The 27,057-nt window shown below is 48.0% G+C and overlaps 8 protein-coding genes across 8 annotated transcripts; 3 read left to right on the top strand and 5 right to left on the bottom strand.

The window, feature by feature from the left end:
• Nucleotides 1-433: 433 nt before the first annotated feature.
• BHQ10_005238 (uncharacterized protein) lies at nt 434-4,504 on the bottom strand (the record flags this gene model as incomplete). The annotated part of the gene is made up of 3 exons (XM_040877692.1): nt 434-880; nt 2,753-4,202; nt 4,266-4,504. The coding sequence occupies 3 exons, from the start codon at nt 4,502-4,504 to the stop codon at nt 434-436; spliced, it is 2,136 nt and encodes a 711-aa protein (XP_040733742.1).
• Nucleotides 4,505-4,926: 422 nt separating this feature from the next.
• BHQ10_005237 (uncharacterized protein) lies at nt 4,927-6,257 on the top strand (the record flags this gene model as incomplete). Its single annotated transcript, XM_040877691.1, has 4 exons — nt 4,927-5,080; nt 5,133-5,523; nt 5,579-5,919; nt 5,968-6,257. 4 exons carry the CDS (start codon nt 4,927-4,929, stop codon nt 6,255-6,257), a joined length of 1,176 nt encoding a protein of 391 aa, XP_040733741.1.
• Nucleotides 6,258-8,678: 2,421 nt separating this feature from the next.
• BHQ10_005236 (uncharacterized protein) lies at nt 8,679-10,223 on the bottom strand (the record flags this gene model as incomplete). Its single annotated transcript, XM_040877690.1, has 2 exons — nt 8,679-10,110; nt 10,162-10,223. The coding sequence occupies 2 exons, from the start codon at nt 10,221-10,223 to the stop codon at nt 8,679-8,681; spliced, it is 1,494 nt and encodes a 497-aa protein (XP_040733740.1).
• A 1,665-nt stretch (nt 10,224-11,888) lies between these two features.
• On the top strand, nt 11,889-13,370 carry BHQ10_005235 (uncharacterized protein; the record flags this gene model as incomplete). The annotated part of the gene is made up of 1 exon (XM_040877689.1): nt 11,889-13,370. The coding sequence occupies one exon, from the start codon at nt 11,889-11,891 to the stop codon at nt 13,368-13,370; it is 1,482 nt and encodes a 493-aa protein (XP_040733739.1).
• Nucleotides 13,371-13,643: 273 nt separating this feature from the next.
• Nucleotides 13,644-15,239, bottom strand: BHQ10_005234 (uncharacterized protein; the record flags this gene model as incomplete). Its single annotated transcript, XM_040877688.1, has 4 exons — nt 13,644-14,558; nt 14,605-14,889; nt 14,939-15,169; nt 15,231-15,239. The coding sequence occupies 4 exons, from the start codon at nt 15,237-15,239 to the stop codon at nt 13,644-13,646; spliced, it is 1,440 nt and encodes a 479-aa protein (XP_040733738.1).
• Nucleotides 15,240-16,396: 1,157 nt separating this feature from the next.
• BHQ10_005233 (uncharacterized protein) lies at nt 16,397-18,770 on the bottom strand (the record flags this gene model as incomplete). The annotated part of the gene is made up of 2 exons (XM_040877687.1): nt 16,397-18,705; nt 18,755-18,770. The coding sequence occupies 2 exons, from the start codon at nt 18,768-18,770 to the stop codon at nt 16,397-16,399; spliced, it is 2,325 nt and encodes a 774-aa protein (XP_040733737.1).
• Nucleotides 18,771-19,490: 720 nt separating this feature from the next.
• On the top strand, nt 19,491-22,995 carry BHQ10_005232 (uncharacterized protein; the record flags this gene model as incomplete). Its single annotated transcript, XM_040877686.1, has 2 exons — nt 19,491-19,884; nt 19,937-22,995. The coding sequence occupies 2 exons, from the start codon at nt 19,491-19,493 to the stop codon at nt 22,993-22,995; spliced, it is 3,453 nt and encodes a 1,150-aa protein (XP_040733736.1).
• Nucleotides 22,996-24,418: 1,423 nt separating this feature from the next.
• BHQ10_005231 (uncharacterized protein) lies at nt 24,419-26,025 on the bottom strand (the record flags this gene model as incomplete). The annotated part of the gene is made up of 5 exons (XM_040877685.1): nt 24,419-24,469; nt 24,526-24,929; nt 24,983-25,657; nt 25,720-25,804; nt 25,876-26,025. 5 exons carry the CDS (start codon nt 26,023-26,025, stop codon nt 24,419-24,421), a joined length of 1,365 nt encoding a protein of 454 aa, XP_040733735.1.
• Between the last annotated feature and the right edge of the window lie 1,032 nt (nt 26,026-27,057).

Genomic DNA, 27,057 nt, shown 5'->3' with positions numbered 1-27,057 from the left:
AGTGTTCTTGGGCTTTGCAAAGATTCTTACTCGAGTTCTATTGCTTTCGACTGACGTGCGTGATAAGCTATGATTCTGCTGTACAGAGTTMAGTACGGCCACCGAGTCAAGTTCGCATGACTTGGTATGACCTAGACAACTCTGATAGCACTGACCCAACAAAGACCTAATGCACCAACATCAGTAGATGTCATAACAATATAGCAACCGATAGCATACATTGACCGTGAGAGTATTCTATCATTAGATTAAAAATTTCACAGTTCGTTCCATCCTCCATCTCTCAAGGATTACCAAAAACCAGAAGGCTATGAATACTCACTTTATCAAAATAACGTCGACGCAAATAGTCCCTACCGCGATGAACAGGAAACTCCGCCACGACCATGATGCTGAATTTCTCCGCGTCGACGCCAGCCTTTTCCAAAAGCTTTCATACCGCGCACAGGGTATGCGCGACTAAAGGTGTCGCAAAGTCGATGCCACTGGTCTCGCAAGTCACGATCGCACCGAATTTGCGCCAGCGACCGGCAAAATGGCTTTGTAGCAGCGATGTGGTTAGGGTCAGCCCACTGCGCTGCCTAGAAATACCAAGCACGTCACGAAATACAGTGCCAGGACATGGGAAGTCGACTACTCGGCGCACGATATCAGCCAGCTGCTGTATATCTTCGTGGACAAACGGCAGCAGATAGCGTTCCGCAAAATCCTTGGCCTTTACATCGCCGGGCGGTTCATTGATCCAGATAAAGTTGGGGCGATACTTCGGATCGTAATTTTTGCTGCCACTAACATTCCTGTCGTCCTCACTACTGAAGTCCCCTGCGATTCCGCCGTTTTGGTTCACTGGTTTGTACGTAAACGTCGAGTAACACGCTGTCTGGCGCCGAAGGCGAAAAGGTTAAAAGTAGCGCCTGATCCCTTGTGTCAGTGATGAAGGATACATCGCATCAGAGTTTTCGTACACTACACTTATAAATGCTCTACCGGCAGCCGCGGTCGTTGCTGTACCTGTTCCTGAAAAAATGCGGCCAATGCCAGTCAGTGCTCTTCCTTGTAGGCACGATCAAGAATTAAGAGCCTAGGATTAGCACCGGTGGCTTTTACATATTCTACTTTGGTGATGTCGCTCATACTGACCACGCGTACCTTGAATCTCGTACGTCCAAACAAAAAGGCCCAGGCATTGGCACAATAGTCCTTGAAGGCACTGCTTTTGCTTGTGATAAGAATTATAAGCCTCGGCCCCAGCGACGCTTTCGTAGTTGGATAGGCAAAAGCCAATAAATTGTACGGGTGAAGGCTGCGTTTGAAAAGGTTTAATCGTGGAAAATTCGCTCCAAAAGCTTTCGCAGCGAGTGCGGCGTCTCTGGGGTTTGGTCCAAGATCGGCACTGCAGACTCCATTGAAACTTCGAACATAGTCACACCAAGATGCAATTAACCAGCGCCCCAGTACAAGTATGCATCCACGGAAGAATATCTAGGTAGCCGCCTAGCGATAAGTATATTGAAATAGAGCCCGTTTGGGTTAGTGCCATAGTGACTAACCGCGTTTGGGGTATATTGAACTCTAATTGAATGGCGCGTCAAGAGGCGGCCAAATTGTCGCGCTAGCCGCTTGATACACGCGACCTTTCCATTTTTGAGGCGGAAAGGCTGACATAACAAATTAAGCTATAGAATGGACTCAGAACCGGTTCAAATTCCTTTGGTAGAGGCGTACATGAGGATATTGTTGAGATTCCATGAAAATAGTCAAACACCGGTGAATATACCTTGTAATCTGCTGCAACCTGCACCAACGTCCTCAATGATTGATTTCGGCATTCATGAAGAGAACGCCTACCGAATAAACAAAGAAAAGCTTTCCATTTGTAATGAAAATTCCATTTGACTGGGCAATCCGTCTGTCTTGAGAAAGAAAAAAGATGCAAACGTACAAAACATCAAAAAACAAACGAGAGATAAACTGATTAAGCGCTGTCATTGGCCCAACAGCGGAGGTAGCGCCAAACAACACACCTTCGATGGAGCAAACAGAGCAAACAGGGTCCACAATGAAAAAACTCTGCAGCTCACCGAAAACACCTATCCCAAACCAGCCTAGCGCACCTGGAAATCTCGTCTATATAAACAGCCTTCCTCTCCTCGCTCTTTTGGCCTTTTTCTTTCTTTCTTTTTTTCATAGCGACTCTACTTCAAAGAATCATTTCATTAGTAGACGTCCTCCGCTGTTTTTTCGAAAATAGCCACATATCCCACCCTTGCTGATGACCTCCATGTCCTCGATACCCTAAAGTGAAATTTTGTTGGCATTCTGTTTTTTAGCAGTTTGTCCGTTTACTCCCGCCTCGAGAGTTGTGTTGAACTTTCTTGTACTGTCCTCCGGGATATACAGAGACGACGCACTTTTCTCCAGGGAGTGGTGATGATCTTTACCTTGTTTTGGCGTCTTGACTTCGGTCGGCTGGACTTGGTGGGTGTCGAGGAGGTCTGAAAGGCCTTGCTTTCTGCGTTTAGCTAGATGATAGTCAACAATTCAGATCTGTTTATGAACCATTTTGCATCAGTATCGACTACTATCGACTTTTATGTAATGATTGACTAGTTCGTAATGCTCGATCTGTATACTTGGGTTGCCGTACATTTCTTAAGATGCATCATGAATGGTATCTGTCCGTCTAAGGGGTATCATATTTCGTGACGATATTCTCTGCTACATACATCTACGATCATATCTCGCTACTTACTCCCTCAGGCTTTCCTGTATTTTCTCCTTCACCTGCTGCTTTTCCCTTTCCCCTGCCTCCTCGACTGCGAGGCCCCCGTGACCGTTTCTGATTTCCACCACCAGGCTGTTGAGTAGGAGGTGTAGGCGATGCCTGCAAAGCAGTCTCAACAGGTTTAGCAGCTGCCTTAGCTTGCTGTGCAGGTGGGTTCTTCCTCTCAAGAACCACGACCTGACTCTGTGCCACAGTCACAGGACTAGCTGCAATGGCCTTTTGGAGACCCTCTGCTTCGGCGAAATCGACATAACCAAATCCCTTCTTTTTGTCTATTTCGACCTTAGTCACTTTTCCAAAAGCACTAAACGCGGTGTCGAGAAGTTCTTCTGTCACGCCCTGTGATGGGTTCGCGTGTTTGAGGAATGCTTGTGTAGCGGTCAATGGTGCAGCAGCGGGTTTGGGCTTTTGTTGTTTTGCTGTTTTTGGTGCTCGAGGCGTAGTTACTGGGATGGTGCTGTCCGTTATCGTAGATGCGGACTCTATTGGTGTTGCTGCTGTGGTAGTCGCGGCAGCTTTCGTAGCAGCAGCTTTAGACGTAGTATCCTTGGCCGCTTTTGCGCTCGTTCTGGGAGCCTTCGGCCCTGTTGGTATCGTAGGTGTTGTGGGAACAGATTCTGCTTTCTCTTCAGCTTTGGCACGATCACCCTCTGTAGTTGCTGCAGCAGCGGCTCTTCCACGCCGTCGACCACCAGATGGTGCGAGACCCAAATCGCGCTGTAGAATGATTGCTGCAGCTCTCGCATCGCCTCGCTCCCTTTTGCGTTCAGTCGTCGATGTTTCTGCAGGTGTATGTGCTGCTTCTTTCGCGGAGGCTTGTTTCGTTTTGGTGGCAGAAGCTTGTTTGTTGGCAGCTTTCACGGCCTCCTTTGTAGCCTTCTCAACCTTTGCTGTAACTGGCTTCTTTTCTKGAGATGCTGGTATAGAGTCCGCTATTGATTCGCGGTCTGGTCTCTTTAAGAGTTTCTTGCTTTCCACCTTCTCGGTCTTATTTTCCTTCTCTTTGGCGCCTCGTTTAGAAGACTTGCCCGATGCAGAGTCTCTGGCTTTGCTTGCTTTCTTCTCTTTTATAAACTGAACCAAGGGAGTAATAGTAACCTCTTCTTCTTCTTTCTTCTCTGCTTCGCCTTCGACCGGAATGGGTTTCGTGATCGGGTTCGTCAAGCTTTCGAGGAATGCAACGAATTCAGGGTCCTGGTCGATGGTTCCTTGTCTTCCGTCCTTCCTTGAGCGGCTTCCTGGTACTCGTGCGTATGGGGCGAATTCGACTGATGGCGGACCAAGGAGAACAGGATCATTCGAGGTGTTTCGTGCATCATGGAACGATGTATCTCTGACTTTGTCCGACAAGGAACCAATAATTTCTTCTGATAGCACATGTACGTAGGCTCGGGCAGGACGAGATGGTTTGGCGGGACTAATAACGTAATGTTAGCTTCGAGCAGATGACTAAAATTGTCAAGTTGAATAGTAAGCGCACTCTTTTGAGATCTTGCCTGGTTTGAACTGAAACCAGTCAATCTTGCCTCGTCCTACTTTCCACTCATCGCCCAGACCAGTCTCGAATTCGGCTCGTGTAAGTCCAGGAGGAAGACGACGAACAATGAGTTTGAGTCTTGGTGCAGCGACTTTCGGAGCACGCTTTGCTGGGGCTGCTTTCTGTGTTGCTGATAGTGGCAGCTGGATAATGCCAGCTTCTTTGGCGATTGACTGTGTCATAGCAAGTGTGCAGGGTGGGGTACCAGAGTGTTGGGTATGTAGAATTTTGATCCTGTAAAATGAAATAACTAGCTTCACACTTCAGTAACAACAATAATTAAAAAGCCAGCATCACGTAGTAGGACAACTTGATCTTTTCTTGGGATGTCCCTCCAAGATAGATCTGATAGTACGGTGTCCGAAATAAACCAACTGTGCGGCAAGTGCCGTCACGGTTATTCTCCCCGCAGCAGAACAGCCTTTGACGACTCTCACTCAACTAATACCTGCACAGGCTGTTTATGTCTGGGGGCTCTTGAAATTCTAGTGCTTGATATTTCTTCTACTCACTTTTCACTCAATCATTAGATTCTGTGCGTGTGTATTACTGGACTACAACGTCCGCAACCCCTTCATAATCGCCAATTACTAAACACATTACAATGACCGACAAGACCATTCCAGCACCTGGGCCAGCCAAGTTGAAACGAAATGCTGGTCCAGATGAATGGCTGCAAGCAGCCAAAGACTGCAAATATCTATCAGAGCATCATATGAAGCAATTATGTGACATTGTCAAGGAATTCATGATGGAAGGTTTGTGCAGGATCACTTTCTTTTCTTTCGCTCGAGTCGCTCATTTCGGCAGAATCAAACATACAACCGGTCTCTTCGCCTGTCACGATATGTGGTGATATACACGGACAGTTTTACGATTTATTGGAGCTCTTTCGAGTGGCCGGCGGAATGCCAAATGAGACGAACGTCGAACCCCCAGCGAACACACCTCCGGTCATCACATCCGACGATATCGAGCCTCCCTCGACGATAACAGACCCGAAATTGCGGAAGAAAATCAAAAATGTAGACAGTCTGCAGGATGTCGATGATAGTGCTTCTGGCAGAGGCCGTTCTGGCAGTGGATCGTCAAAAGAAGTGACTGGTCCTCCTCCTGGCAATTTTGTTTTTCTGGGCGACTACGTCGATCGAGGGTATTTCAGCTTGGAGACTTTAACTCTTTTGCTATGCCTCAAAGTCAAGTTAGTCTTCTTTCTCGTCTTTCATCGCTTTGAGGATAATGTGCTGACGGATTAGATATCCCGACCGTATAACGTTAGTACGCGGAAACCACGAGTCACGACAGATTACGCAAGTTTATGGATTTTACGAAGAATGCTTTCAAAAATACGGCAATGCATCGGTTTGGAAAGCCTGCTGTCAGGTCTTTGATTTCATGACGTTGGGTGCGATCATTGATGGCAAGGTCTTGTGTGTGCATGGTGGATTGAGTCCGGAGATTAGAACGCTCGATCAAGTCCGTGTCGTTGCTCGAGCACAGGAGATCCCCCATGAGGGAGCGTTTTGTGATTTGGTGTGGTCGGATCCTGAAGATGCGGCCGACGTGGAAACATGGGCTGTCAGCCCACGAGGAGCTGGTTCGTTTTTCACTGCATATTTTTATGACCACCTACTGACTGTTTCAGGATGGCTATTTGGAAACAAAGTTGCCGAAGAATTTTGCCATGTCAACGATCTCAGCCTAATCGCACGAGCCCATCAACTGGTCAACGAAGGCTACAAATACCATTTCGCCAAACAAAACGTCGTCACAGTCTGGAGTGCGCCAAACTACTGCTACCGTTGCGGCAATTTGGCGTCCGTTTGCGAAATCCGCGAAGACCTCAAACCTACATTCAAACTTTTCAGCGCCGTCAGCGATGATCAGCGACACGTGCCTTCGTCGAGACCTGGACGTAGTGAATACTTTTTGTAAATTACCAAGAATGTTTGTGTCATTTGTCTGTCTCATTTACGCTGCCACGATTTTTCTACTGTCGTCAAATGAGGGAATCGGTTGCATGGCGTATGGCGTGTGCTTGTTGGCTTGGTGATGAACGTTGCAAGAGATTGAGGCTATATACCATTATGAATTTACGTTATTATATTGATCTATTCCGTATGTTTTGCATTTTTGTGTAGATCTTGTGGTTTGAAGATAAAACACATGACTCGATATATCAGCTGGAGTCTCAGATACGACATCTACTGCGCCTCGTCACGTGTACCTTTTTCTCTCTTCAACTGACTCATTCTTTATCCAAGTCGACTAACTTCCTAATCAGCTCCCCGACTCCTGTGAAGTATTATAAATTCAGATAACCGACATCCATGTATTCCCCTCAGCAACTGCGACATTCCTTATGACCCCGCATCACCATCACCATCAAACACTGAGCCAAACATCGCTATCCACAATTCACGAATATCGATGACAACAATCGTGCCATGATGTCTGTATTCTGACACACAGCTTGAGACTTTGGGCTAAAGGAAATGAATCAAGATGGGGCACTGAACCCAAAAGCATCTTCTGATAGTGGTAGACACTCTGGTTCCCCGCATGAAGAGTCAATCACGAACCACGAACAAACGCAACACACATTAGGCGATGATAGGAAATACACCAGCAAACGCAACACGCCAAACCTCCTCGCAACATGCGCAAGGAGCGACAAGGGCGGCGGGGTAGGACTGAATCATGAAGTATTCGCAATCTACTCAACGGCTACATTACCGCCTCTTTGGACGGATATCTTACACTCATCTGCCGGCGGGGATGAGTTGTCCAATACAATAGAAAGACTACGCGTCCTCGCAGATAGCATAGCTGAATCTCTACCGATATATACATCCTGGCACGACATAGCCCATTCACCACCAGAACACGCGACTCTGAAAATCCACTCCCTAAACACATCTCCATCATCCACCACAACCCATCCGGCCCATAATCTCATCCACCGCGAAATACCACATTTCCTCCTCAACGCCTCCCTCCACAAAAGCCACTGCATAATCGGGCAGCGCAGCAAGATAGAGACGTTACTGGTCATCCTCCGCAGACCATGGTGCGTTCTCGAGATTTGCGTCAGTAATGCGCATGATGTAGAGGTTCTGGAAGCGATACGAATGTTTGCGCGAGTTGCGCAGGAGGTTGATGCGGCGGGGKACGGGACGGCGGKGTTTTTGTTGGGTGTTGAGATTGATGCTAGACAGGGTCATCATTTACAGCGTTGTCGGACGGTCACCACGGACTATAGATGGAAAGATGGCTATCTTCACAAGCGAACGATTCTTTCGTCACGAGTCTACGAGCTGTGTAACGCGACAGTCTTCATACCTAGTCTGAGATCTTTCAATTCATTCTGGATACGGCTCATCTGTGTTTGCGCGATTGAGCTGGAGGTTAGCTTTTCGTGCATTATTTGTATGCTTTGTGATCAGCGACAAATGCCAGAAGACAATAAACAGGAAGTCAGACACTTCAAATCCGATATTACCTTTGCTGCGGGTATTGATATGGTTCAGTACGCTGGTCGAAGGCACTCAACATCAGAGCTGTCCTCCTCTCGGTTCACAGCCGAAGGTCATGATGGAAATATTGTCCAGAGGATGTTGGACTTGTATAGACATGTCTTGAGAAGGACGGAAAATTACATATAACTAGAGAGACGATAGACATGTTGTCATCATCCATGCTCTGGAAACCTACATCCATCAAGTACCTATCTTCATACATACAATGAAATATATACATCGCAAATACCACCGAATCAATACCTAGCCTACAGCCAGAAAAGCATCTACATAATAGACCTATTCAAATGATACTCGCTCTGAAGTCCGGTCTCATCGAATACATGTAAGTACTTAATTATACGATACATCCGTGTCCACAAGTGTGATAATTTCAAGCGTACCTAGGTTCGAGGGATGCAATGCCTGCAAGAAAGAGCGTTTCATTGCATATTGCTTACCAACCCTCCAAAATACCAAACACAAATACAGAAAAAATTGCTTTAACTCATACCGTACAGATTGATATTTTGATACATACTGATGTACGTACATACATGACATAGTGGGGTATGGCAGTCTCGGTGTAATGCTCTACCGAGCGCGAAGGAGGGATAATAATGTCCATCCGACGACAGCGATGGTTATGGTTCGGTGTTTCATTACGCCTGATAGCGACGGCGAACATAGGAACGATAAATATTCATTTTATTTTACGCAATGTGGATGGACTTGTATTATTTGGAGTATAGATATGGACATAGAAGAATCATATATTCATAATACCGAGAGGTAGCCTATCGTTACATGGAACTAACTATTGACTATTTTAAAACGTTCAACCAAACAGAGCATCGCCGAGGTGGATGCGCACCGACTTGATCTGAGTATAGTTCTCAAGCGCATAGGATCCTAGCTCTCGGCCGATACCTGATTCCTTGTATCCACCGAACGGAGTCTGGTAGTGGGTCATGTTGTACTGGTTGACCCAGACTGTGCCGGCCTTGAGGGAGTTGGAGACACGGATCGCAGTGTTGAGGTCGTTAGTGTGAATACCAGCTGCCAATCCGTAGGTTGTGTCGTTAGCGAGCTTGAGGACTTCCTCCTCGTCCTTGAACTTCTGGACAGTGCAGACAGGTCCGAAGATCTCTTCTTGGACGATCTTCATCTCGTTGTTGACATCGGCGAAGATGGTGGGCTTAATGTAGTAGCCCTTGTCACCGAGTCGCTCACCTCCAATAACCACCTTGGCGCCGGCCTTCTTACCCTCGTCAATGTATCCCATGATACGGTCAAATTGGAGTTGCGAGACCTGAGGACCTTGGTAAGTGCCTTCCTCGAACGGGTTGCCGACCTTGTTTTGCTCAGCACGAGCCTTGAATGCTTCCAAGAACTTGTCGTAGATGGCCTCGTGGACGAGGACACGGGATCCAGCACAGCAGCACTGGCCGTGATTAAAGTAGATACCAAAGTTGATCCAAGAGATAGCGTTCTCGAGGTTGGCGTCTGGGAACACAATATTGGGCGACTTTCCTCCAAGCTCGAGAGTGACCTTCTTCAAGTTACTCTTGGCGGCAGCCTGCAAGATCTGACGACCGACCAAGGTCGAGCCGGTGAAAGCAACCTTGTCGATATCCATGTGCGAGGAAATGGCGGCACCGGCAACACGACCAAAACCGGAAATGATGTTGATGACACCAGGAGGGAAACCAGCCTTCTGGATAAGAGTGGCAGCATATAAAGCAGAGAGAGGGGTCTGTTCGGCAGTCTTGAGGACGACGGTGTTACCAGTAGCGACAGCAGGACCAATCTTCCATGCCCACATCAACATGGGGAAGTTCCAGGGGATAATCTGACCGCAAACACCAATGGGTTCGTGGAGGGTATAGTTCAAGCTGGTAGAATCTGTGTCGATGGTCTGGCCCACGATCTTATCGGACCAGCCACCATAGTAGCGGAGACAGTATGAACCAGCCTGAATATCACCCTTGGCGAATACTGTAGCCTTGCCGTTATCCAAAGACTCGATACCGGCGAGAACGTCGATGTGCTCTTCGAAAAGATCGGCGAGCTTGGTCAACAAGCGACCTCGCTCGGTGGGGGTGATGTGTTTCCAGGGACCATTGAGGGCCTCGCGGGCAGCCTTGACAGCAATGTCGACGTCTTTTTCGGTGGCTTCGTGGACACTGGTAATGACCTTTTCGTCGTGGGGGTTAATGGTCTCGAAGGTCTTGCCGTCAACACCTTTGACGAATTCGCCATTGATGAACCTACGATAGACGGTTAGTAAGGCTCCATAGAGAAGAGGAAGAAAAACATACAAGCCAAGAGGCTGCTCATATTTGATCCCGTTAGGGAGACTGATTTCTTGTTTGAGAGACATAATTTTGTGGTGAGATCTGCAAGGAAGTGTGAAAGAGAAGAGATTCAGACTCAATGAGAGGGGGGAGGGGAACTTTATATCAGACAGAATAGAATTGTCCCGAAGGTAGGAAGGAGCTCCTACATACACATCCGGACTAGACTCCGTTACGTCAAGCCAAGAACTGCATGTGTACGGTATTGAATGGATACGAGTATGATGATCCAATGATACAGCGGAGTGATGCTGGAATAGGAAATACTCTACAACAGGGCGGGGTTGCAAAATGCAGAACCCCGCGCTATGATGCAAATATGGTACCGCGTATTTGCGTAATTACCATACATGTATTAAAACAGCGTGCTTGTTCCCTGTTGCTGAACCCATCATTAAGCTAGAACTTGTACTGACATAGGAAGGTCCAAGTTCTGGTGTTATGTAAAGTAGATCAACCTCATCTTCACAGGCATGCGGGGTTCATTGCTGCAAAACGCATAATTTCTCCCAATCCGTACTGGTCGCCGCGCTTTCTTTTGCAAGAACATTTTACCTAAGAACAATTCTGTCTAGCAATCGATGCATCCAATTCATTGACGCATTGTCCCATATTAATAATGCAGGCATAGGTAAAACGCTTCCCCGCACATGCAGGGCCGAGATCTCGCCACATCATGATTATACTACCACCTTTATTGTTCGACTAAAGAATAGATCGTGCGAAGCCACCAATCCGGGCAACGGATAGACTATCTCTCCGTAGTCCAATATCGAAGTATTCTGTACTGACATACGGGCGTATCTGACACCTCGGTATCTTATTAAAAGGAGTAATCCGATATCTAAGCGCATTAAGACCATGATCCCGAAGAACATAGCACTACCAATCGGACGACGCAGTGCTTGACAATGTCTGGTCCATGCATTCTTCTACCCCGCAAACTGACCTTGCTTTCCGATTACACAGTACGGAATGGCTCGGAATGTGCTTGGCCATGTTCCGAGATATATGAAACTCTACGCAATTTGACTTGGTAATTTTATAGCGTAGCTGGCGTTCTGTCGGGATGATACAAAAAAAAGGAATCGGGACGATCTCCGCGTGTGTATTGAATACCTAGGTAACTGTGGGGTTTGAGGACCACGTAATCATATATACCAAACCGTTAGACAATTTTCTGTAATCAATACTGATGGTACTACAGTTTACAGTCTCATCAAGACGCCCGTCTGTAACCGCTATGCAATTGACCGACACTTTTCATGTTGGAGTCTGTGTATCACTGTATCACTGTATCAAAGTTACTGGAAACGACCCACAAGCTCGGCATAGTTGCCTCGCGAACTAGCCCAGAATCTGTGCCGTAACCATGGTTCCAGCATATAGAAAGATAAACACTACCCATCAATATAGCAAGCAAATATATCCCGGATGATCATGACTCTGACAGCTATAGATAGTTCTGACTGTAGTCAGTACTTACACACCTGGAAACAAAAAAGACGTTGAAATAAGCAACCAACAATGAGGCGAATCACGCTACCGTACACTCTAGACCGTGCGCTAAATGGGCATCAATCGAAGACCTCAGCCGCACTCGGGGTAAACAAATCGTTCCCAACTTCGTTTCCCAACACTGTACATATCAACCACTACTCAGGATATACCCCCAATTCGTAAGAGGAGAAATGTCTTCATGGCACACAGCACTGGGCCTCATCTACACGCTAGGATACAATGTGGCCTCGGCGCGAGCCACGGGCGACCTACCTTTAGCCCAAAACTCCAAACCGGAAGCACACCTGAAGACCTCGACAGACGTCACCTTCGACCCCCTGGGCGTCGCTGCAGTCCTTCACAACCCTCGCGCCAGCCTTTCCGCCGCTAGACTCTACACCCAATTCGATAGAAAATTCTTCATATGGCCACACACCATGATGATGGGCGCAAGCCTCATCCCCGTACAATTGCTCGTGGAGCATCTCACGGCAACCTTTCAATCCATTCACCCGGCCATCACGCTGTGTACGCGAGACACGCAGTTGCTAAGCGTGGTGTCGAATATGGTGTTCAAGGAGCTGCCGTTGGATTTTGGGAATATGTGGTTGGCGGATGTGATTGCGTTCAAGGCTTCGAGGAAGCCGGCGAATGATTTTATGATTGTCTGTATGGATGATGATGACGACACTGCTCTCCCAACTACTGCTAGCGGCAGCATCAAAGAGAAAAAGGGGAAAGATGGAGGACCGTCGAAATTGAGGAGATGGCTGGGCTGTTCGGCGCTGAATATGATCTCCCTGATCAACGGACTCATCATCGTCGCGGGGATAGTCCTCGGTACCCTAAGTGCAGATATTTGGGCTCTTACGCTCTTCTTCTTCTACGGCACGCACTGGCTCGCCGGGCTCGCCATCTCGACTACATCCCTCGTCACACCGCAGAGAATCTCTATCAACCCCGACCCGACAATCAGGTACGCAATCTACCAACGTCCGGCCGGCGGAACCGTCGTTTTCAAGGGTCGTCAGGATACTATGGAATCATGGGCGCGAAGTACCTGGGAATTCAAGCGTACCCTCAAAACTAATTCTCTGCACTGGTTCTGGACGTTTACGGGGACAATGTCTGCTATTTGCTCAGTGGCATGCATGGTGAATATGATTGGGTACATGCAACTTGCATTTCTAGCATTGCTGGTTTATGCGTCCCTCGCCGAGATTGTGGCCACGAGGATTACGAGAGTGTTACAAGGCGAAGCAAAAGCGAAAAGTATGACATGTTTTGTGGACGATAATGCGTACAGGACGCAGGGAATTATTAGGGCCACAGTCGAGTTTGGCCCGAAATATAGGCTTACGGGCTTAGATTGGGTTGAGCTCAAGAGGATGCCGCCAGACCAATTATTCAAGGATATGCAAAGACTGCTCGCACGGTTGAACGAGTATCAGGAAGCGGTCGAGATGGGAAGGGAGGTTGTACCTGTCGATGGACCGAAAGAACATGACGCAGTGAAAGAGGCGCTTAGAGAGTTTAGGGAGGACAGACGTGAGGATCCGATTTTGGTGAAGCGGATTCAGAGAGAGGCGACTGATGCGTTGACGGAGTGGTGGGTGAAATTGAGTAAGGAGGATGTAGTCCTGAGTACGGAGACGAAGGCTGTTTCTCCTTGAAAACCTTCAAGCATGAATGATGATACGAAGCTAGATACCAATTGATTTTCGGACAAAATAATGAATACACTTTGCACTCCTAACAAAGGGGTTTATAAATTTACTGCATTGCAAAAACGCATGAGCGAACTTTAAGTTCTTTGAACTACAAAACAAGGTATACTATGCACCCGAAACGACATATACAAGAATCACTGACTGAGATATAGACTGACGCCAGGTTCTATGGTTTGGCATAAAATACAAAGAATGAAAACGAGGTGAATAAACAAATTACAAGGCCAAGAATGCCATGGCGGTCAAAGCACCAAGACCGGTCAGAGCGCTAGCACGAACCGATACGGCAGCACCCTTGGTCGATGAAGCTGAAGCAGAACTGCTGGTGCCGGTGCTAGTGCCAGAGCCCGAGGATGAAACGGTGCTAGAGTTGCTGGGAGTGTTGACAGTGCCGTTGGAGAGGACATTCAGCATCAAACCGGTAACAACATTGCCGTTGTTGTCGTACACGGTCTGGTTGATCTTGGTGGAGGTGACGGAAACCAATGCACCAACAGAGACATTGGTGGTAACGCCCTTCTTGATCATGTCATCAATTCCGGCAACACGGTCTGGGACAGCAAAGCTCTTGGTAATGTTGGAGGTAATTTCTTTAGGGTCGCAGACGGGAGCGGTAATGGCGGTCTGGCTGGAGTTATGGGCAGTGATAGAGCTGAAATCAAGCTTGCTGTACTGAGACCTCAAGTTCTCAAAGTCGATGAGCAGGCTGACGGTTCCGTTATCGTTAATGCTGACCAAACCAAAGTCGTTAGCTTCCTGGCTGTACTCGTACACCAAAGCTCCAGAAAGAGCCTGAGACATGTCAGGACCGTAGATGGCTTGAATCTCGCTAAAGACACGAGGCTTGACATTGTTGCAGCCGGTTTCGGAGAAGAAAACTGGAACAGTGATGTTGGTGAAATCTTCAGTTAAAACATTATATCCGCTAGAGGTGTAGGTTGCATCACCGCACCACGAGTACGAGTTGAGACCGAAGAAGTCAGAACGAGAAGTGGTGGAGTTGGTGAGGTTGCAAGTCAAGTAATAGGCGGAGTCAACCAAGAGCGGGCGGACATCAGCAGCGGAGTAGCCGACAGGAATGTCACGCTCAGAATTCTTGCTGATGTAGTCGTGCATGTCACGTTGGACGGCCTAAATAGTTAGTCACTATCATTACTGATATAGAAGGCAAACGTACTCGGATGTAGTTGGGAACTAGCTCCACACTGTCCTCGTTGATAACCTCGTTACCAGAGAAGAAACCAGCGGTGTTGGGGTAGTTCTTGAACGCCTCAATGACACCAAAGACCTGGGCCATGTAGATGGGGTTGTAGGACTCCCAAGGAGCACCACGGTTGAGGGAACCGTTGTCCAAAGGCGAGTTGACGTCGAGAATCATGTAGATACCGGCGGCGTTGAAGATGGAAGCGCACTCATCGTGGTTGGCAGAGGGAGCCAAGTTGTACACACGGATACTGTTGACCTAATCCAAGTCAGTGGACGTAGACCACATGAGAATAGTAGTATCATACACCAAGGTATTGCAAGATGGCGGCATCGCGCAGGCAGGCAGCTGAATCGCTCAGAGGGTCGGCGGTACCCTTGAAGCCAGAAGAGCCACCAGGCTGGTAGTCGACACCAACAATCTGGAATCGGTCGCCGGTGACGGTGTCGACAAAGTCCTTTCCTTGAACAACGACGGGGTTAACGGCGACGGCGGTGGAAGCCAAACCACACACGGCGGCGAAGAGTTTTGCGTAAGACTGATATCGATCAATTAGTATTCGAGTATTTTGCGAGAACACTGAATAGGGTAATACACACTGGAATCATTGTGATTGTGTGATATTGCTATTGCGATGAAATACGGAGTATCAAAAGCGGCTGAAATAGAATTTAGGGGAATAGAGACTGGCGGCGCTCTGAGCGCAAGAAAAGACTGAGTCGCTGAGCGACAAACGAGTGACTAGAAGATAATGATAACAGCTCCGTACGGAGGAAGTAGATGATACAGAAGGAGCGATGCTGAGACAAGGTGAAGAAAGAAGATGAAGCAGGAAGGAACACGGCCAATTAGTATGGGTGGTGGAAGTGTTGCGGCGGAAAGAGGGGATTGGCGCTAAATTAGGAGTACCACAGGTCTCCACCGTGTCTTTCTTCTACTCCGTCGTCTTTTGGCTCTTTCTTGCCCTTGTCCAGCATTGGCGCTGTTATTGGCACATTGGCATTTGGGCGGTGCTGGCCTCTTCCAGTCGGCGTCGGTCTGCTAAGTGAAACTCTGTCTGAGCACAGTTCTTGGACGGTGACAGTCGACTCGCTACGGTAATTCATCGGTGGGGAAAGAGCCCCGAACAGCCCGCATTCTTCATGACGCCAAGTGCAACATGGCTGGTTGCTTCGTATTAATTCGCTGCACTCAAGCCTCGTTTCTTATGCTTCTTGGCTGGGATAGGGGCACCGTGAATGCCCCGACAGGACAGACAAGTCTACACTTTACTACGTACAGTTGTGAAGCAAGTTCAATTGTTTCCTCGCTTCTTTCCTCCAAATTATGGGATCAATTGACGATGACTATCCCCCCTGTCGATCGGAATCTTGGCGAGTCCAGCTGTGATTGGCTAACAGCTCTTCCCAGAGTTTTCTATGTGAAACATCCATCAATGAATCATCACGTGAAAAATCTTCGTTTCTAATCGACCACCCAATCAGATCGGCAGACAGTCGATGCAAGAAATATCGAACACTTGATGATTTCATACTCAGCTGAATACAGCTCAACTGCACAACATGGTCGCCGTCATGAACTATGTAAATAAAATTCACCTTGATGCTGAAACAGGACAGCTACTCCATAGTATTGTATTGCTTATCGATACAGGGATAGTGATAAGCAGGTTTCGATAAGCAAGGGCTGGCTAATGACGTCTGAGCATACTTGGATATTCTCTAGCTACATAACCTAGCGAGGCATACATTGGGATACATAATATCTACCGACGTTTACGAGTAATCGTCGCTGGCTCAAACGCATCATCATCGTCGTCATCCTCAACATCGCTCATCTCCGTAAMCCCGGCCCTTGCTGTGCGAGCCGCATTCCGCCTGGTGCCCGTCGAACCAGCCTGCGATGCGAAAGTCAGTGTCGTCTGCTGCGTCGACTTTGCTCCTCCGCGACCGCCGCGTCGCGTAGATGATGCGCCTGCGGTCACCGATGATGGCGCCGGAGATGCTGCTTTTTTGCTGCGACTCTTGGATGCTGTCGTCGTAGTACTTGCCGCCGGTTTTCGTGCTGTAGTTGTCGTCTTTTTGGTGCGCGATTGGTGGACAAACAGTGCTTGCGAGTCATCCTCGTCTGAGACAATTGCTTCGGGCTCCTCCACGGAGTCTTCAACCATAATCACATCTTCGTCTTCATCGTCATCCGACACGACAGTTTTCTTGCCTCTGCCTCCGCGTGATGTGCCAGCTTTAGTAGTAGTAGTTGTTGTAGTAGTCTTGCGAGTAGTAGCGGCTGCTCCTCGTCCACCGCGACCCCTTCCTCTACCCCTAGTAGATGGTGCGGCTCTTTCCGTTCCATCTTCAGCAGCGTCCTCTTCGATCGGGTCACCGCCTTCGTTATCAGAATGAATCAATGCTCCAGGCTGGTCCTCCCAAGCACCATCAAACTCTGAGTCCCAACCGTCTGGCTTGGGCTTGAACTTCTTCTGCCCTCGGGTTCGTTTCACTGCCCCCTTGGCAAACATATCTTCCATTTGCCCGCGATACTTTTCCATCGCGTTCCGTAGAGACTGATGTGTCTCGTCCTCGTCTTCAAGGTCTGCGTCACGTTCCAACGTCAAAAGATGTTTGATCTGACTATCAAGTGACTCATTGACAAACATCTCCATGGCATGCTTGTCATCTTTGTCAACAAACTGAGTGACGGCATCACCGAATAAGTTTTGGGGCAGAATAGTCAGCGATTGCGCGGTAAGTAGCTCGCGTACTAGTTGTTCCACTTTGACCGTATCGAGGGTTGAAAGATGCGACATGGCTGCCTCGGCATCCAGATCATCCTTCTTGCGAGTCGTAGCGGCTTTCTTCTTTCGATGAAATTGCACTACATCATTGACATTGGCTACCTTGCCCACGAATCGATTGGAGAAGCGTTGTGGATTTTCGCAGTCAAAACTACCGCCTTCTGGTGTAGAAGTTTCCACACGGAGACGGACAAGAGGAAGAGGAATTTCTGGCTCTTCGTCATCTCCAACGTCATCTTCGTGGGTCTCTAGCCATTCTTGCTTAGCTTGCTCAATCAGGTCCTCCACGTAGGTCATCAGCAGACGTGTAATTTCAGTGCGGTTGTTCTCCTTTCGTGCCAACTTCTTTGCTGTTTTGTCCTCGGACAACACGATCTCCTTCATGACAAACGGACGCACTGTCTTTAACGGGATTGGTTCGTTCTTGAACTCCTTCCCGGTGATTGATAGAATTGACACTTGCTTAGTGACAGCTTCACCTGGAACTAAAGACGTAGCCACTGAAGAGCCCGGTTGCATGACATGGAAATTAGTCTCTGGATTCAGTTTTGGGTCAATAAGACACTCGTGTTCGTGGCCCCAGATGACCAGATCGAGAAACTCTGGGAGAAAGTTTTCTGGTAGATATCCCGTCTCCGTATGAGCGTGATGGTTTTGATGGACGCAAATCAAATTGAACCAGTCCTCTTTCTGAACCGAAGGCTGGAAGAATTTCACTTTGCCATCCCGAAACGTCCGAAACAATCGTTCATCACGCACATTACTCAGCCCGTAGAGCGCAAGTTTCGTCCGGCCCTTTTGTAATAACACAGGCTTGACCTGTATATTATCCGACTCTGGCGTTCGTCCGTAGTAATTCAATAACCCCGAAACCTGCAGAATATCCAATGCCGCCAAATGCCCTTCTCCCGACGGATCATCATGATTCCCATGAATCGAGAACACCGGAATCGCAACATTAATGTCCAAATCCTCATAATTGACATGGTTAAACGCCCCCTGAAAGTTCTCACTAGCGTCGCTCAATAGCTCTAACTCGCAGGGCTTGTCACCCAGACAATTTGCGCGTAAGGAGCGCATAACTTGATACATGGATTTGCGGGATGGTTTGTTTTCATGAAAGAGATCGCCGGCCAGCAGGACCATATCGACGTCGCGCTGTTTGGCGAGACACATGATTTCGTGGAAGCTTTTCCAGCTGTCGTCGCCCCGGATGGGGTCGCGCTCGTTGTAGCCGACATGGTTGTCGGTTGAGACGAGGATGCGGATTGTGTCGGCTTCTGTTTGCTTCAGTATCTCTGGTTGAATAGAACAAGTGTAGTAACTTACCTCCTAAGGGTGGCATTTTGATGGATATATTTTATGCAATGTTGAAGATGAAAAAGGAGAGCCACTCTTTTGATCGATGAACCGGCGGATGCTGCCTAAAGAGCCAGCTGCAACTTGATAATGAACAACGCCGCACTTATTTACATGTGACATATCATCTTGTTTCCGCAGACTGCTGAAGATACGACTAGGTTGCCATGAAGCTTCGTCGCTTCTCTACTAGTTTGAGACTGTCAAGTTTGCCACGACTTCGCGAAAAGACGCGTGATGCATCAAAGGATGCTTATCGCCTTATCAGTAGTTGCCTGAGGCATCAGATAGTATACAGGCTTTCTCTGCTTTCATCTGAATTGGGACTGGATTAAACATCAAGTTGGAATTACAACACGAAAATCGACAGCTTAATGCCTCTAGTTCCATATCATGATCTAATACATGGTTCATCACAGTCATATTCGAAGAGCTTCAAAGTCCGATAACAGGAGGTCCGATAACMCCCGCCGTTAGTCAGCTCCGCGTGGCCAACGACTGGCTTGACTCATTTTGGACTTCATCCTTTGCTCTACCTTTCATCTCTTCACCATCCATTCTCTCAAACTACAGGCTCAGTTCCTCGCTGACACGGCTTCAACGAACGCTAACTCCCACGCGCATCGCTCATAATCTCAATCACCGACTGACCCAGCAAATTCTGGTCAGTCGCGCTCCATTTCTCAAGTCTTATCTCGAAACGTTTATGCCCTCAGAGCCTACCATCGTCTCGCAAAATTTTTCTTCAGACGCCCGCACCCCTCAACCTACAACCTCTTCCCAGCATGGCAATGACCATCGTTGTGATGAAACGGTCTTCGACATTCTCTCACGCGAGGATGTCGGAGACCACGTCGCGTCGAATGACCCGCCATCTTCCCCTCCCGGAGGGGCGCTCGGCGATGAAGACTCATTACGACGATTGAACGGGTTTGACAACGATGTCGCAATTGCATCTTCACCATCGTCAATACCTGGCGGTGTTGAGACTGAAGGGTCATTAGATGAAGCATTTCGGTCTTCGCCGGCATCGCGTCGATCGAAGAAGGTTTACGTTCTACGACCTAAACCCCGCCAGGCTCTTGCGGACCTTCCAAATGGTACGCTAACGTGATCAGTCTTGACATCGCTGTTACTAACTTGGAAATGCAGAGGTTCTTACTCATATCCTTTCTCACCTTACGCCAGCTGCCCTCACAGCTATTGCACTTGTATCTCGTCGTTTCCATACGCTAGTCACTACCCCTCATGCCTGGAGGACCGCGTTCGGGCGTTACTTCCCAGGCCCCTACAGCATCGACGAGGATGTAACATCCGAAGGGCTGGACTCGTCAAGGCGCGCTTTTACTAGGTTGACTGCTTTGGCGTCCTGGCGCAGCGAGTATATTCTCCGAACACGACTACTGCGTTCTCTAGGTCGAGGAAAGCCGGCGCTACTCCCTTCATCTGGCAAATACAATTCTCGTGCAGGAGGCCCTCAAGGTGGATCAGCTCTTGCGACGTATACCTCGCAACTTCTGTACCCCATCACCCACATCGATGCCTTGTTCACACCAACCAATGCCAAGAAATCTCCTCTGATCATCCATGGGGCGGCCGAGGAAGGTGTTGCTTCGATAAGTGATCCTTCTGCTGGGAAGTCGGGTCCTTGGGGTCTATACGGTCATCCTCTTTTCCAGCATTTCGCAGATTTGTATTCCGGCGAAGCAGAGTATGGCTTGGGGTCGGGTGATATGGTCGGTGTGCCGAACTCGATGGATGTTAGTCAACCATATGGCATGATTTACGGCGAAGGATGTCCCAGAGGTCGCAGCTACTATTTATCTGCTGATGAAAAACGAGGTCGGTTTCTCGGTGGCTCCGAACTACATTCGGAGCCTGCGCTGGGTATTCCTGATATTCAGAAATTTCCGACTGGCGCTTGTTCAGTTTGGATTGCCAAGTCTCCAAACGTTTTGAAGATGACGAACAATATGTTTGGAATCTTATGTGGCTCCATATCGGGTGTATTGACTGCGTACTCTCTTGGAAGCAGTCATTTGCATGAACGTCGTTTCGAGCCCGGTCAGATTACAGCAAGATGGGTGCTCAGTCCCGGTGTTCCGATCATTTCCATCTCAGTTGATGAAAACTTTTCGACAAAGAGATACTCTACTCGTCGGATCTGGGCTACAGCTTTGAACGCTTTGGGCGAAGTTTATTATTTAACAGAGCTCCCGGCTCTGCCTGAGTCGAATCAAGCTGTCTTGCCTGAAGTACTGGAAAGAAGAGCATGGAAGGCTGGTCGCAGTGTTCACTGGGAACTTATCGAGTCTACACGCCGCGTTGCTCGTCCTGATCCATTCAATCGAGATGCGGTCGATGGTAGCTACAGTCCACGGTCTTCTACTGATTCAATGGGCCTAAGCGAGAGCCAGATCGCCGCTGAAACAAAAGAAATTGAAAAGTACTTGGCTTTCAAGCCTAAGCATTTCCGCAAGGTGTGCGAGGGTTGGGACATGCAAAGACAGCTCAAAGTCGACTTTGCTGGTGACGATCTGAATGGTGCTGGTGAACAGATCTTCATCATCAACTGTGGGTTTACTCAAGACCAACCTGCTTCAATTCGTCGTCATGTTCGTCAGAAGATATCAGGAGCGACACTCAGCTCTGAACAATTTCCGAATGTATCAAGTTTCAAGCCAGTGGCCTCTCTATTTGGTGGACCAAGCACGCCGCAGTCATCTCAGCCCACCAGTCAGCCTCGGTCTCGAGCTTCGAGCCATGCCAGTCATAGCTTGTCCACTATTGCCAATACTGAATGGAGAGCGACTGATTTCATTTTCAATGGGTTCAAGTTTTCTCGACTGACTTCAGTAGCAATCGACATGTCAACATTCGCACAACTCACGGTCGCCGAAGATCCTCTGCTCGGAATGTCAAGTGCTTCCAATCTGTCGTCACCCGCTTCTTCTCCGTTGCCGCATATGCAGGCTTCAGGCTCGGAAGCAGGTGTCCCTGGACAGCGAGCTCGTTTCCTGGCCGTAGGAACTGATTCGGGATCTGTGTATATTTGGAATGTGCGTGTTCCGCCGAGCCGCACTACTGGACTGATGAATACCGTTTCTCCCGTGCGGATCATTCAGACAGAGTCGCCTCAAGTCGCATGTCTTGCTTTGACTTCTCTCTATCTCGTACATGGCGGAAACGATGGACTGGTTCAAGCGTGGGATCCTTTGGCGTCAACGACTCGACCCATTCGTACATTGCACTCTAGATTCTCATCTCGCGCCCGTCGTCGTCTCATTCAGGCCGAAGCATCTATCCTAGGTGTTGGGAATAATTACTTTGCTGCGGGCGCCATCTGTCTTGATCCAGATCCAACTGTGTTACGTGGTGTTGTTTCTCTTGGTACGCATGTCCGCTTTTGGTCGTACAGTTCATCCGCTGCCGATGAATACAAATCTAACAAGCGTCGTCGTCGACGCTCTCACCGAGGCAGCAACTCGTCGTCTGAAGGACAGCGCTTTACTAGCACTGGTCGCGGTGCTTTGAAAGACTTTATCGAGGACGAGCATCATGAGATGAAACGACAGATTGTCGAGGACGAGAAACAGAGGGAACACCTGAGCCATCGCTTTGGAMCCGACTTGCTCGGMCCTGACGCAACTGAAGAGGAGCTCATAGCTTATGCTCAGCTGCTGAGCGAAGAGAGTTTGAATAATGACGCATTCAAGGAGAGAAAGAGCGGAACCAATACGAGAGCCAGCAGCGTCTCTAGTGATACTATAGCTGCCTTTGATAGCTCCTATCCACCACTTGAATTCTCGTCATCGTCGTCGCCAACCCTTGAGACTGTCGAGGAAGAATTTGCCCCGGACATTGCAGAGGCTATTCGTCTGAGTCTACTCGACGAGGCCCCACAACCTGACGACCAGTGGCAGGAGACACCGTCATCATCGTCGTTTAGCACTTCATCGATTCCGATCAAATATGCCAAGGGCGCAAAGTCAAAGTTCAAGCGTCGTCAACCCTCTAATTCTCCGCCGGAGAAGACCGCCGGCGCCGAAAGCAGCAATCAACAAGAGATGGATGATCTGGAATTTGCGATTCAGTTGAGTCTCGCCGAGGAGCAGAGCCGTGAGACTACTTATCAACAGGAGGAGTTTCCGGAATTGGTGTCTAGTTCATATGGCCGTTCGGACAATGGAAAAGGCAAGGGAAGAGCATAGTCGTTGTCGGTTTCTGTCGTTTTTGTATTCGTTTCGTGTTTCGGGGATCTTAATATCCTCTTAATAGTCTTCAAGTACCTCGATCTGTTCAACCATTAATGGAAATGATTCATCTTCATTTGATGCATACCTGCATATGCCGAACATATGTCCAACAGCTAACCCACATGTTCTGAACTTCTTGTCTAGCTATGAGCTCGGTGTTCTCAAAAAACGGCGTCTAAAATTCCATCGTTTTCTTCAGAAGCTCAACGTATAGCTAACTCGCGTCGGGTCAAGTGTTCGCATAAGGTCAAAAGCTCACACGGGTCCGTGACTTCCAACTCGCACTCCTCTCAATTTGATGAACACTTCCTCCGCCTTTTGTCTTTCTATCCATACAGCATCCTCAACATAGATTGGTGTTGTGGCACGCCAACGCGATGTCGTCGACCATATTTTCAGTAGACGCGTTTCGCGCTGTTCTTGCGAACGCCGATGAGATCAAGAATCCCCATCCTATTCATGGTCATTTCCATTGTCATTTCTTCCTCTTGAATGTTTACTTGAAGAAACACTGTTGGGTGTAGACGTGATTTATGGCAGGGCCTTGGACAAACCCGAACGGGCTCCTTTGGTATCCTCCCTCGATGGCCCCCGATAAGCAACTTTGGGAGACAAACATTCCCCAATCGTCGTTGGCAGGATTGATGGCGTATGTCTTCGTGGCGGTGGGAGCGCGTTACTGGTTACAAGACAGGCCCGAAGATTTCGAAGGAGGCGAATGATGAAGCGCCTGATTCGATCGACATTTCATGTTTCAATGGTGGAATGTCAGTTATTTTCCTCAGTCGTATGAAAGTTTTGTTTCACTGACATTTTAACGCTAGCTGTCAAGCAGTCGTTGACGATATGGGGACGATGTGCGGTGCGACTTTCAAAACCAACTCAGTAGTATGTCGCGCACACGTCTTCGTTGTATGATTTCCGACCAAAAAAATCGCTTCGTCGTCATCTGCGCACAAATCATCGCGGAAATTGTACGTATTAAATCGGCTCTAAATGTCTCGATAAACTCTCATGCTGATTGAAAAGGTCGATCTGCCAGCACAGTGACAGCTAGTGCCGCACATATGGCTGCAGCAAAATCGTATGTCTTACGGTTCCACCGGGTCTGAAGCATGTCCTTATTGAACTTATGCTGAACGATTCAACGCAGCCTTCTAAGACATAGCTGTCGAACCTATCGAGGCAAGGTTATGTGGGTCAACCCTATTAGATGGAAAGGGATACGTTTAGAGATTCACCAACATGAGTTCAAATAGACTCCTTGATGAGGCGATAAATAGTCTACGATGAACATTACTGACTGGAGACTGCCAGGGTTTGCCTAAGCACGTGCTCAACTATCAAAAACTACTATAGAACGCAGCTATCATTCTCTTCACACCCTTACTCTCTTGAATTGCAAAGTGTCATTTACAGATGGCAAAGACTATCGATTTAAGTTAGCCACCATCTTCAAGAACAATGAGAATGTACAAATCTCACCCGCAGCCCAACGACGTTATTCGAATACCGCTCAGTCACACCCTCCTCCAGCCGTATATCATAATTCATAATAATGTTTATGATAATCATCTTAAGCTCATTAGCAGCAAAGAAGCGGCCTGGACATGCGTGTCGTCCATATCCAAAGACCAGGTTAGTATTCGTCACGCTGACAAGCTGGTTTTGAGCATTGTTATGGTCATCTCCAACTTGCTGGTCCTCGTCGGTGTGATGTTGCTCTTCTCGTAGCCTGTAAAAGCGTAAGGGATCAAACTTTTGGGGCTCTGGGAATGTCACTGGGTCCATTGAGACTGCGTGCGCTGGTATCTCAACCAAGACTCCTGCTGGTACTACCAGGCCGTCGGACAAGGTGAAAGTGCGAATGACCTTCCGCCCGAAGACAGCTATGATATAGACTTAGTTCGATTAGACATCATCGATCTAATGTAACACATACCTATATTCTCGGGATGGAATCGTAATGATTCCTTCAGAAAACTATCCAACTTCTTCATGCTATACAACGCCTTGCTAGAATAATGCCTACCATGTGTAGCCAACACATCCCGAATCTCATCGCGGAGTTCGGCCACAAATTCCGGCATTGTAGCAAGCGTATATAGAGCATTAGTGCTAGCGCTCGTCGTAGGTTGAATAGCAGCAAAGCTAGTAGCCAGCTGTCTTCTTGCTATTTTGTCAACATCTACCTCCGCACCCTTGCTTTTTGCCAAATCAACGAACCATTGCAGCATATCGTCCGGCCGTTCCACGTCATCATCGAGTAAATGCAGCCGCTGCTCCACCACGGGCGTCAGGAAGCGCACAAACTTCTTCACTCGTGCTTCTAGCGTTCGCACTTCGCTTAGAAATGGGCATACGAACCACCGCTTCCACGGCGACACTGTCCATATAGCCTGTATGGCTGCTAGGACCTCGGATGCAAATCCGGTAGCTGCGTCAATCCATTCCTCGGACTGGCCGAGCTCGGGTCCGACGAGTATACGTCCGGAGACTATAGTGATGATACGAAGCATTTTGGGGTAGACTTTGACAGAGGTCCAATCGTCGCATGGCGGCAGCTCAATCTGGAGAGCATTCTGGACCTCGTTTGAGATCATGGGGCTAATTCGTGCTATGTAGCGAGCTTGAGTGCGTGGTTCAATAGTATATTTCAGTGTGTTTGCAATTACGTACCAAGTGAGGGCGTCAGTTTGCTCTTCAATATATGGGCTATCATGCCATCATGGTCGTGGATTTGTGTATATTTGGCTTGCGCTGCCTGAAAAGCGAGTGAGCAGCTTTACTTCAAAAGCAGCTTTTGTACTGTGGAGAAGCAAAGAAGGCCCTAACCTCGTCAGCAGCTTCAACGAAGCTAAGGACGTCATCTGGCAAAGCCCGAAGTTCCTTGAAGTATCTGGGTGGGAAAACCAGCACAGGACTTTCTGTCCCAATCATATATTGAATCAGCTTCATTGCAGTTGCGATAATCAGCAGGATCATGGAGAAATACTTCGTATGGTTGTTATACGAAAAACCGTGTTTCTAAACTGAGCAACCCTGTCAGCTATGCATCTAGATGGTTAACCTATTTCCAAAAAAAAGGATGAGCGTACTTTTTGCAAGCCATTGATGTACATATCATGGCCATTTGACATATATGCCGCACGACGCTTCTCGTCGCTTCCCAGTTCCTCGCCGACGAAGGGAATATCTGACAGTGTGTTCCTATGCAACAGCTGTAAACCTAGCCCTAATGCCACGAAACCGACTATAACAAAGGCAAACCCCCATTTTTCAGTGGCTAGAGAGGGCAAAAATGGCATCTCCATGCTGGTCTGATTATTGATATTATTAGGTACGACAGATGCGCCCAAATTCGGAACAGGAAATAGAAGCAAGAACCACTGTTAACAGCACAGAGGAATCGCTGGCTATTATAGAATTTTATTATTTCTTAAAGAGGCCCACACATTGTAACACTGCTATGTATGGTCGCAGAGTGACACGGTTAATCAATCATAAAGGACGAGTTTCTTGTCTAGTGCTTACATACAAGCGACCTACTTTTTAGTCCTGTCAGATTGGCTTGCGTTCCAACAAAATTGTCTGAAATAGGGCTCTTACTGGTTCTTGGCACATTAGCTTATCGCATGGAGTACCTACCAAGGTATAGTCTATGTAGCAGATATTAGTTGCTGATTGTAGATCTCAAAATATGGATATTGTTGCGATTAAATGGCTGGCGGTTATCCTAATCAACACTTTAATGCCCGTAAATAGCGTCGTTCGATGGCATATGGCTCTTCTGGGATGAAACTTATTTCAGAAAGTCTAAGATCTCGTTACTTTAGAAGATGCAGTGGTAATGAAAGAGAATAATGGTATAAATGGATGTTGAGACTATATGTGACGTCCACCTGTAAGGTGTCTGGCCTCAGGAGGTCTAATAAACCTACTTCCGACGTTATTCAAATGCAGTCACAGATACCTTCAACAGATCATATTACATCATCACAATATTGCGAATCTAGG

The sequence above is a fragment of the Talaromyces amestolkiae genome (assembly GCF_001896365.1).
Source record: "Talaromyces amestolkiae strain CIB chromosome Unknown scaffold9.1, whole genome shotgun sequence".
NCBI classification, from domain to species: domain Eukaryota; kingdom Fungi; phylum Ascomycota; class Eurotiomycetes; order Eurotiales; family Trichocomaceae; genus Talaromyces; species Talaromyces amestolkiae.
This window is presented reverse-complemented; position numbering and strand designations above follow the sequence as displayed.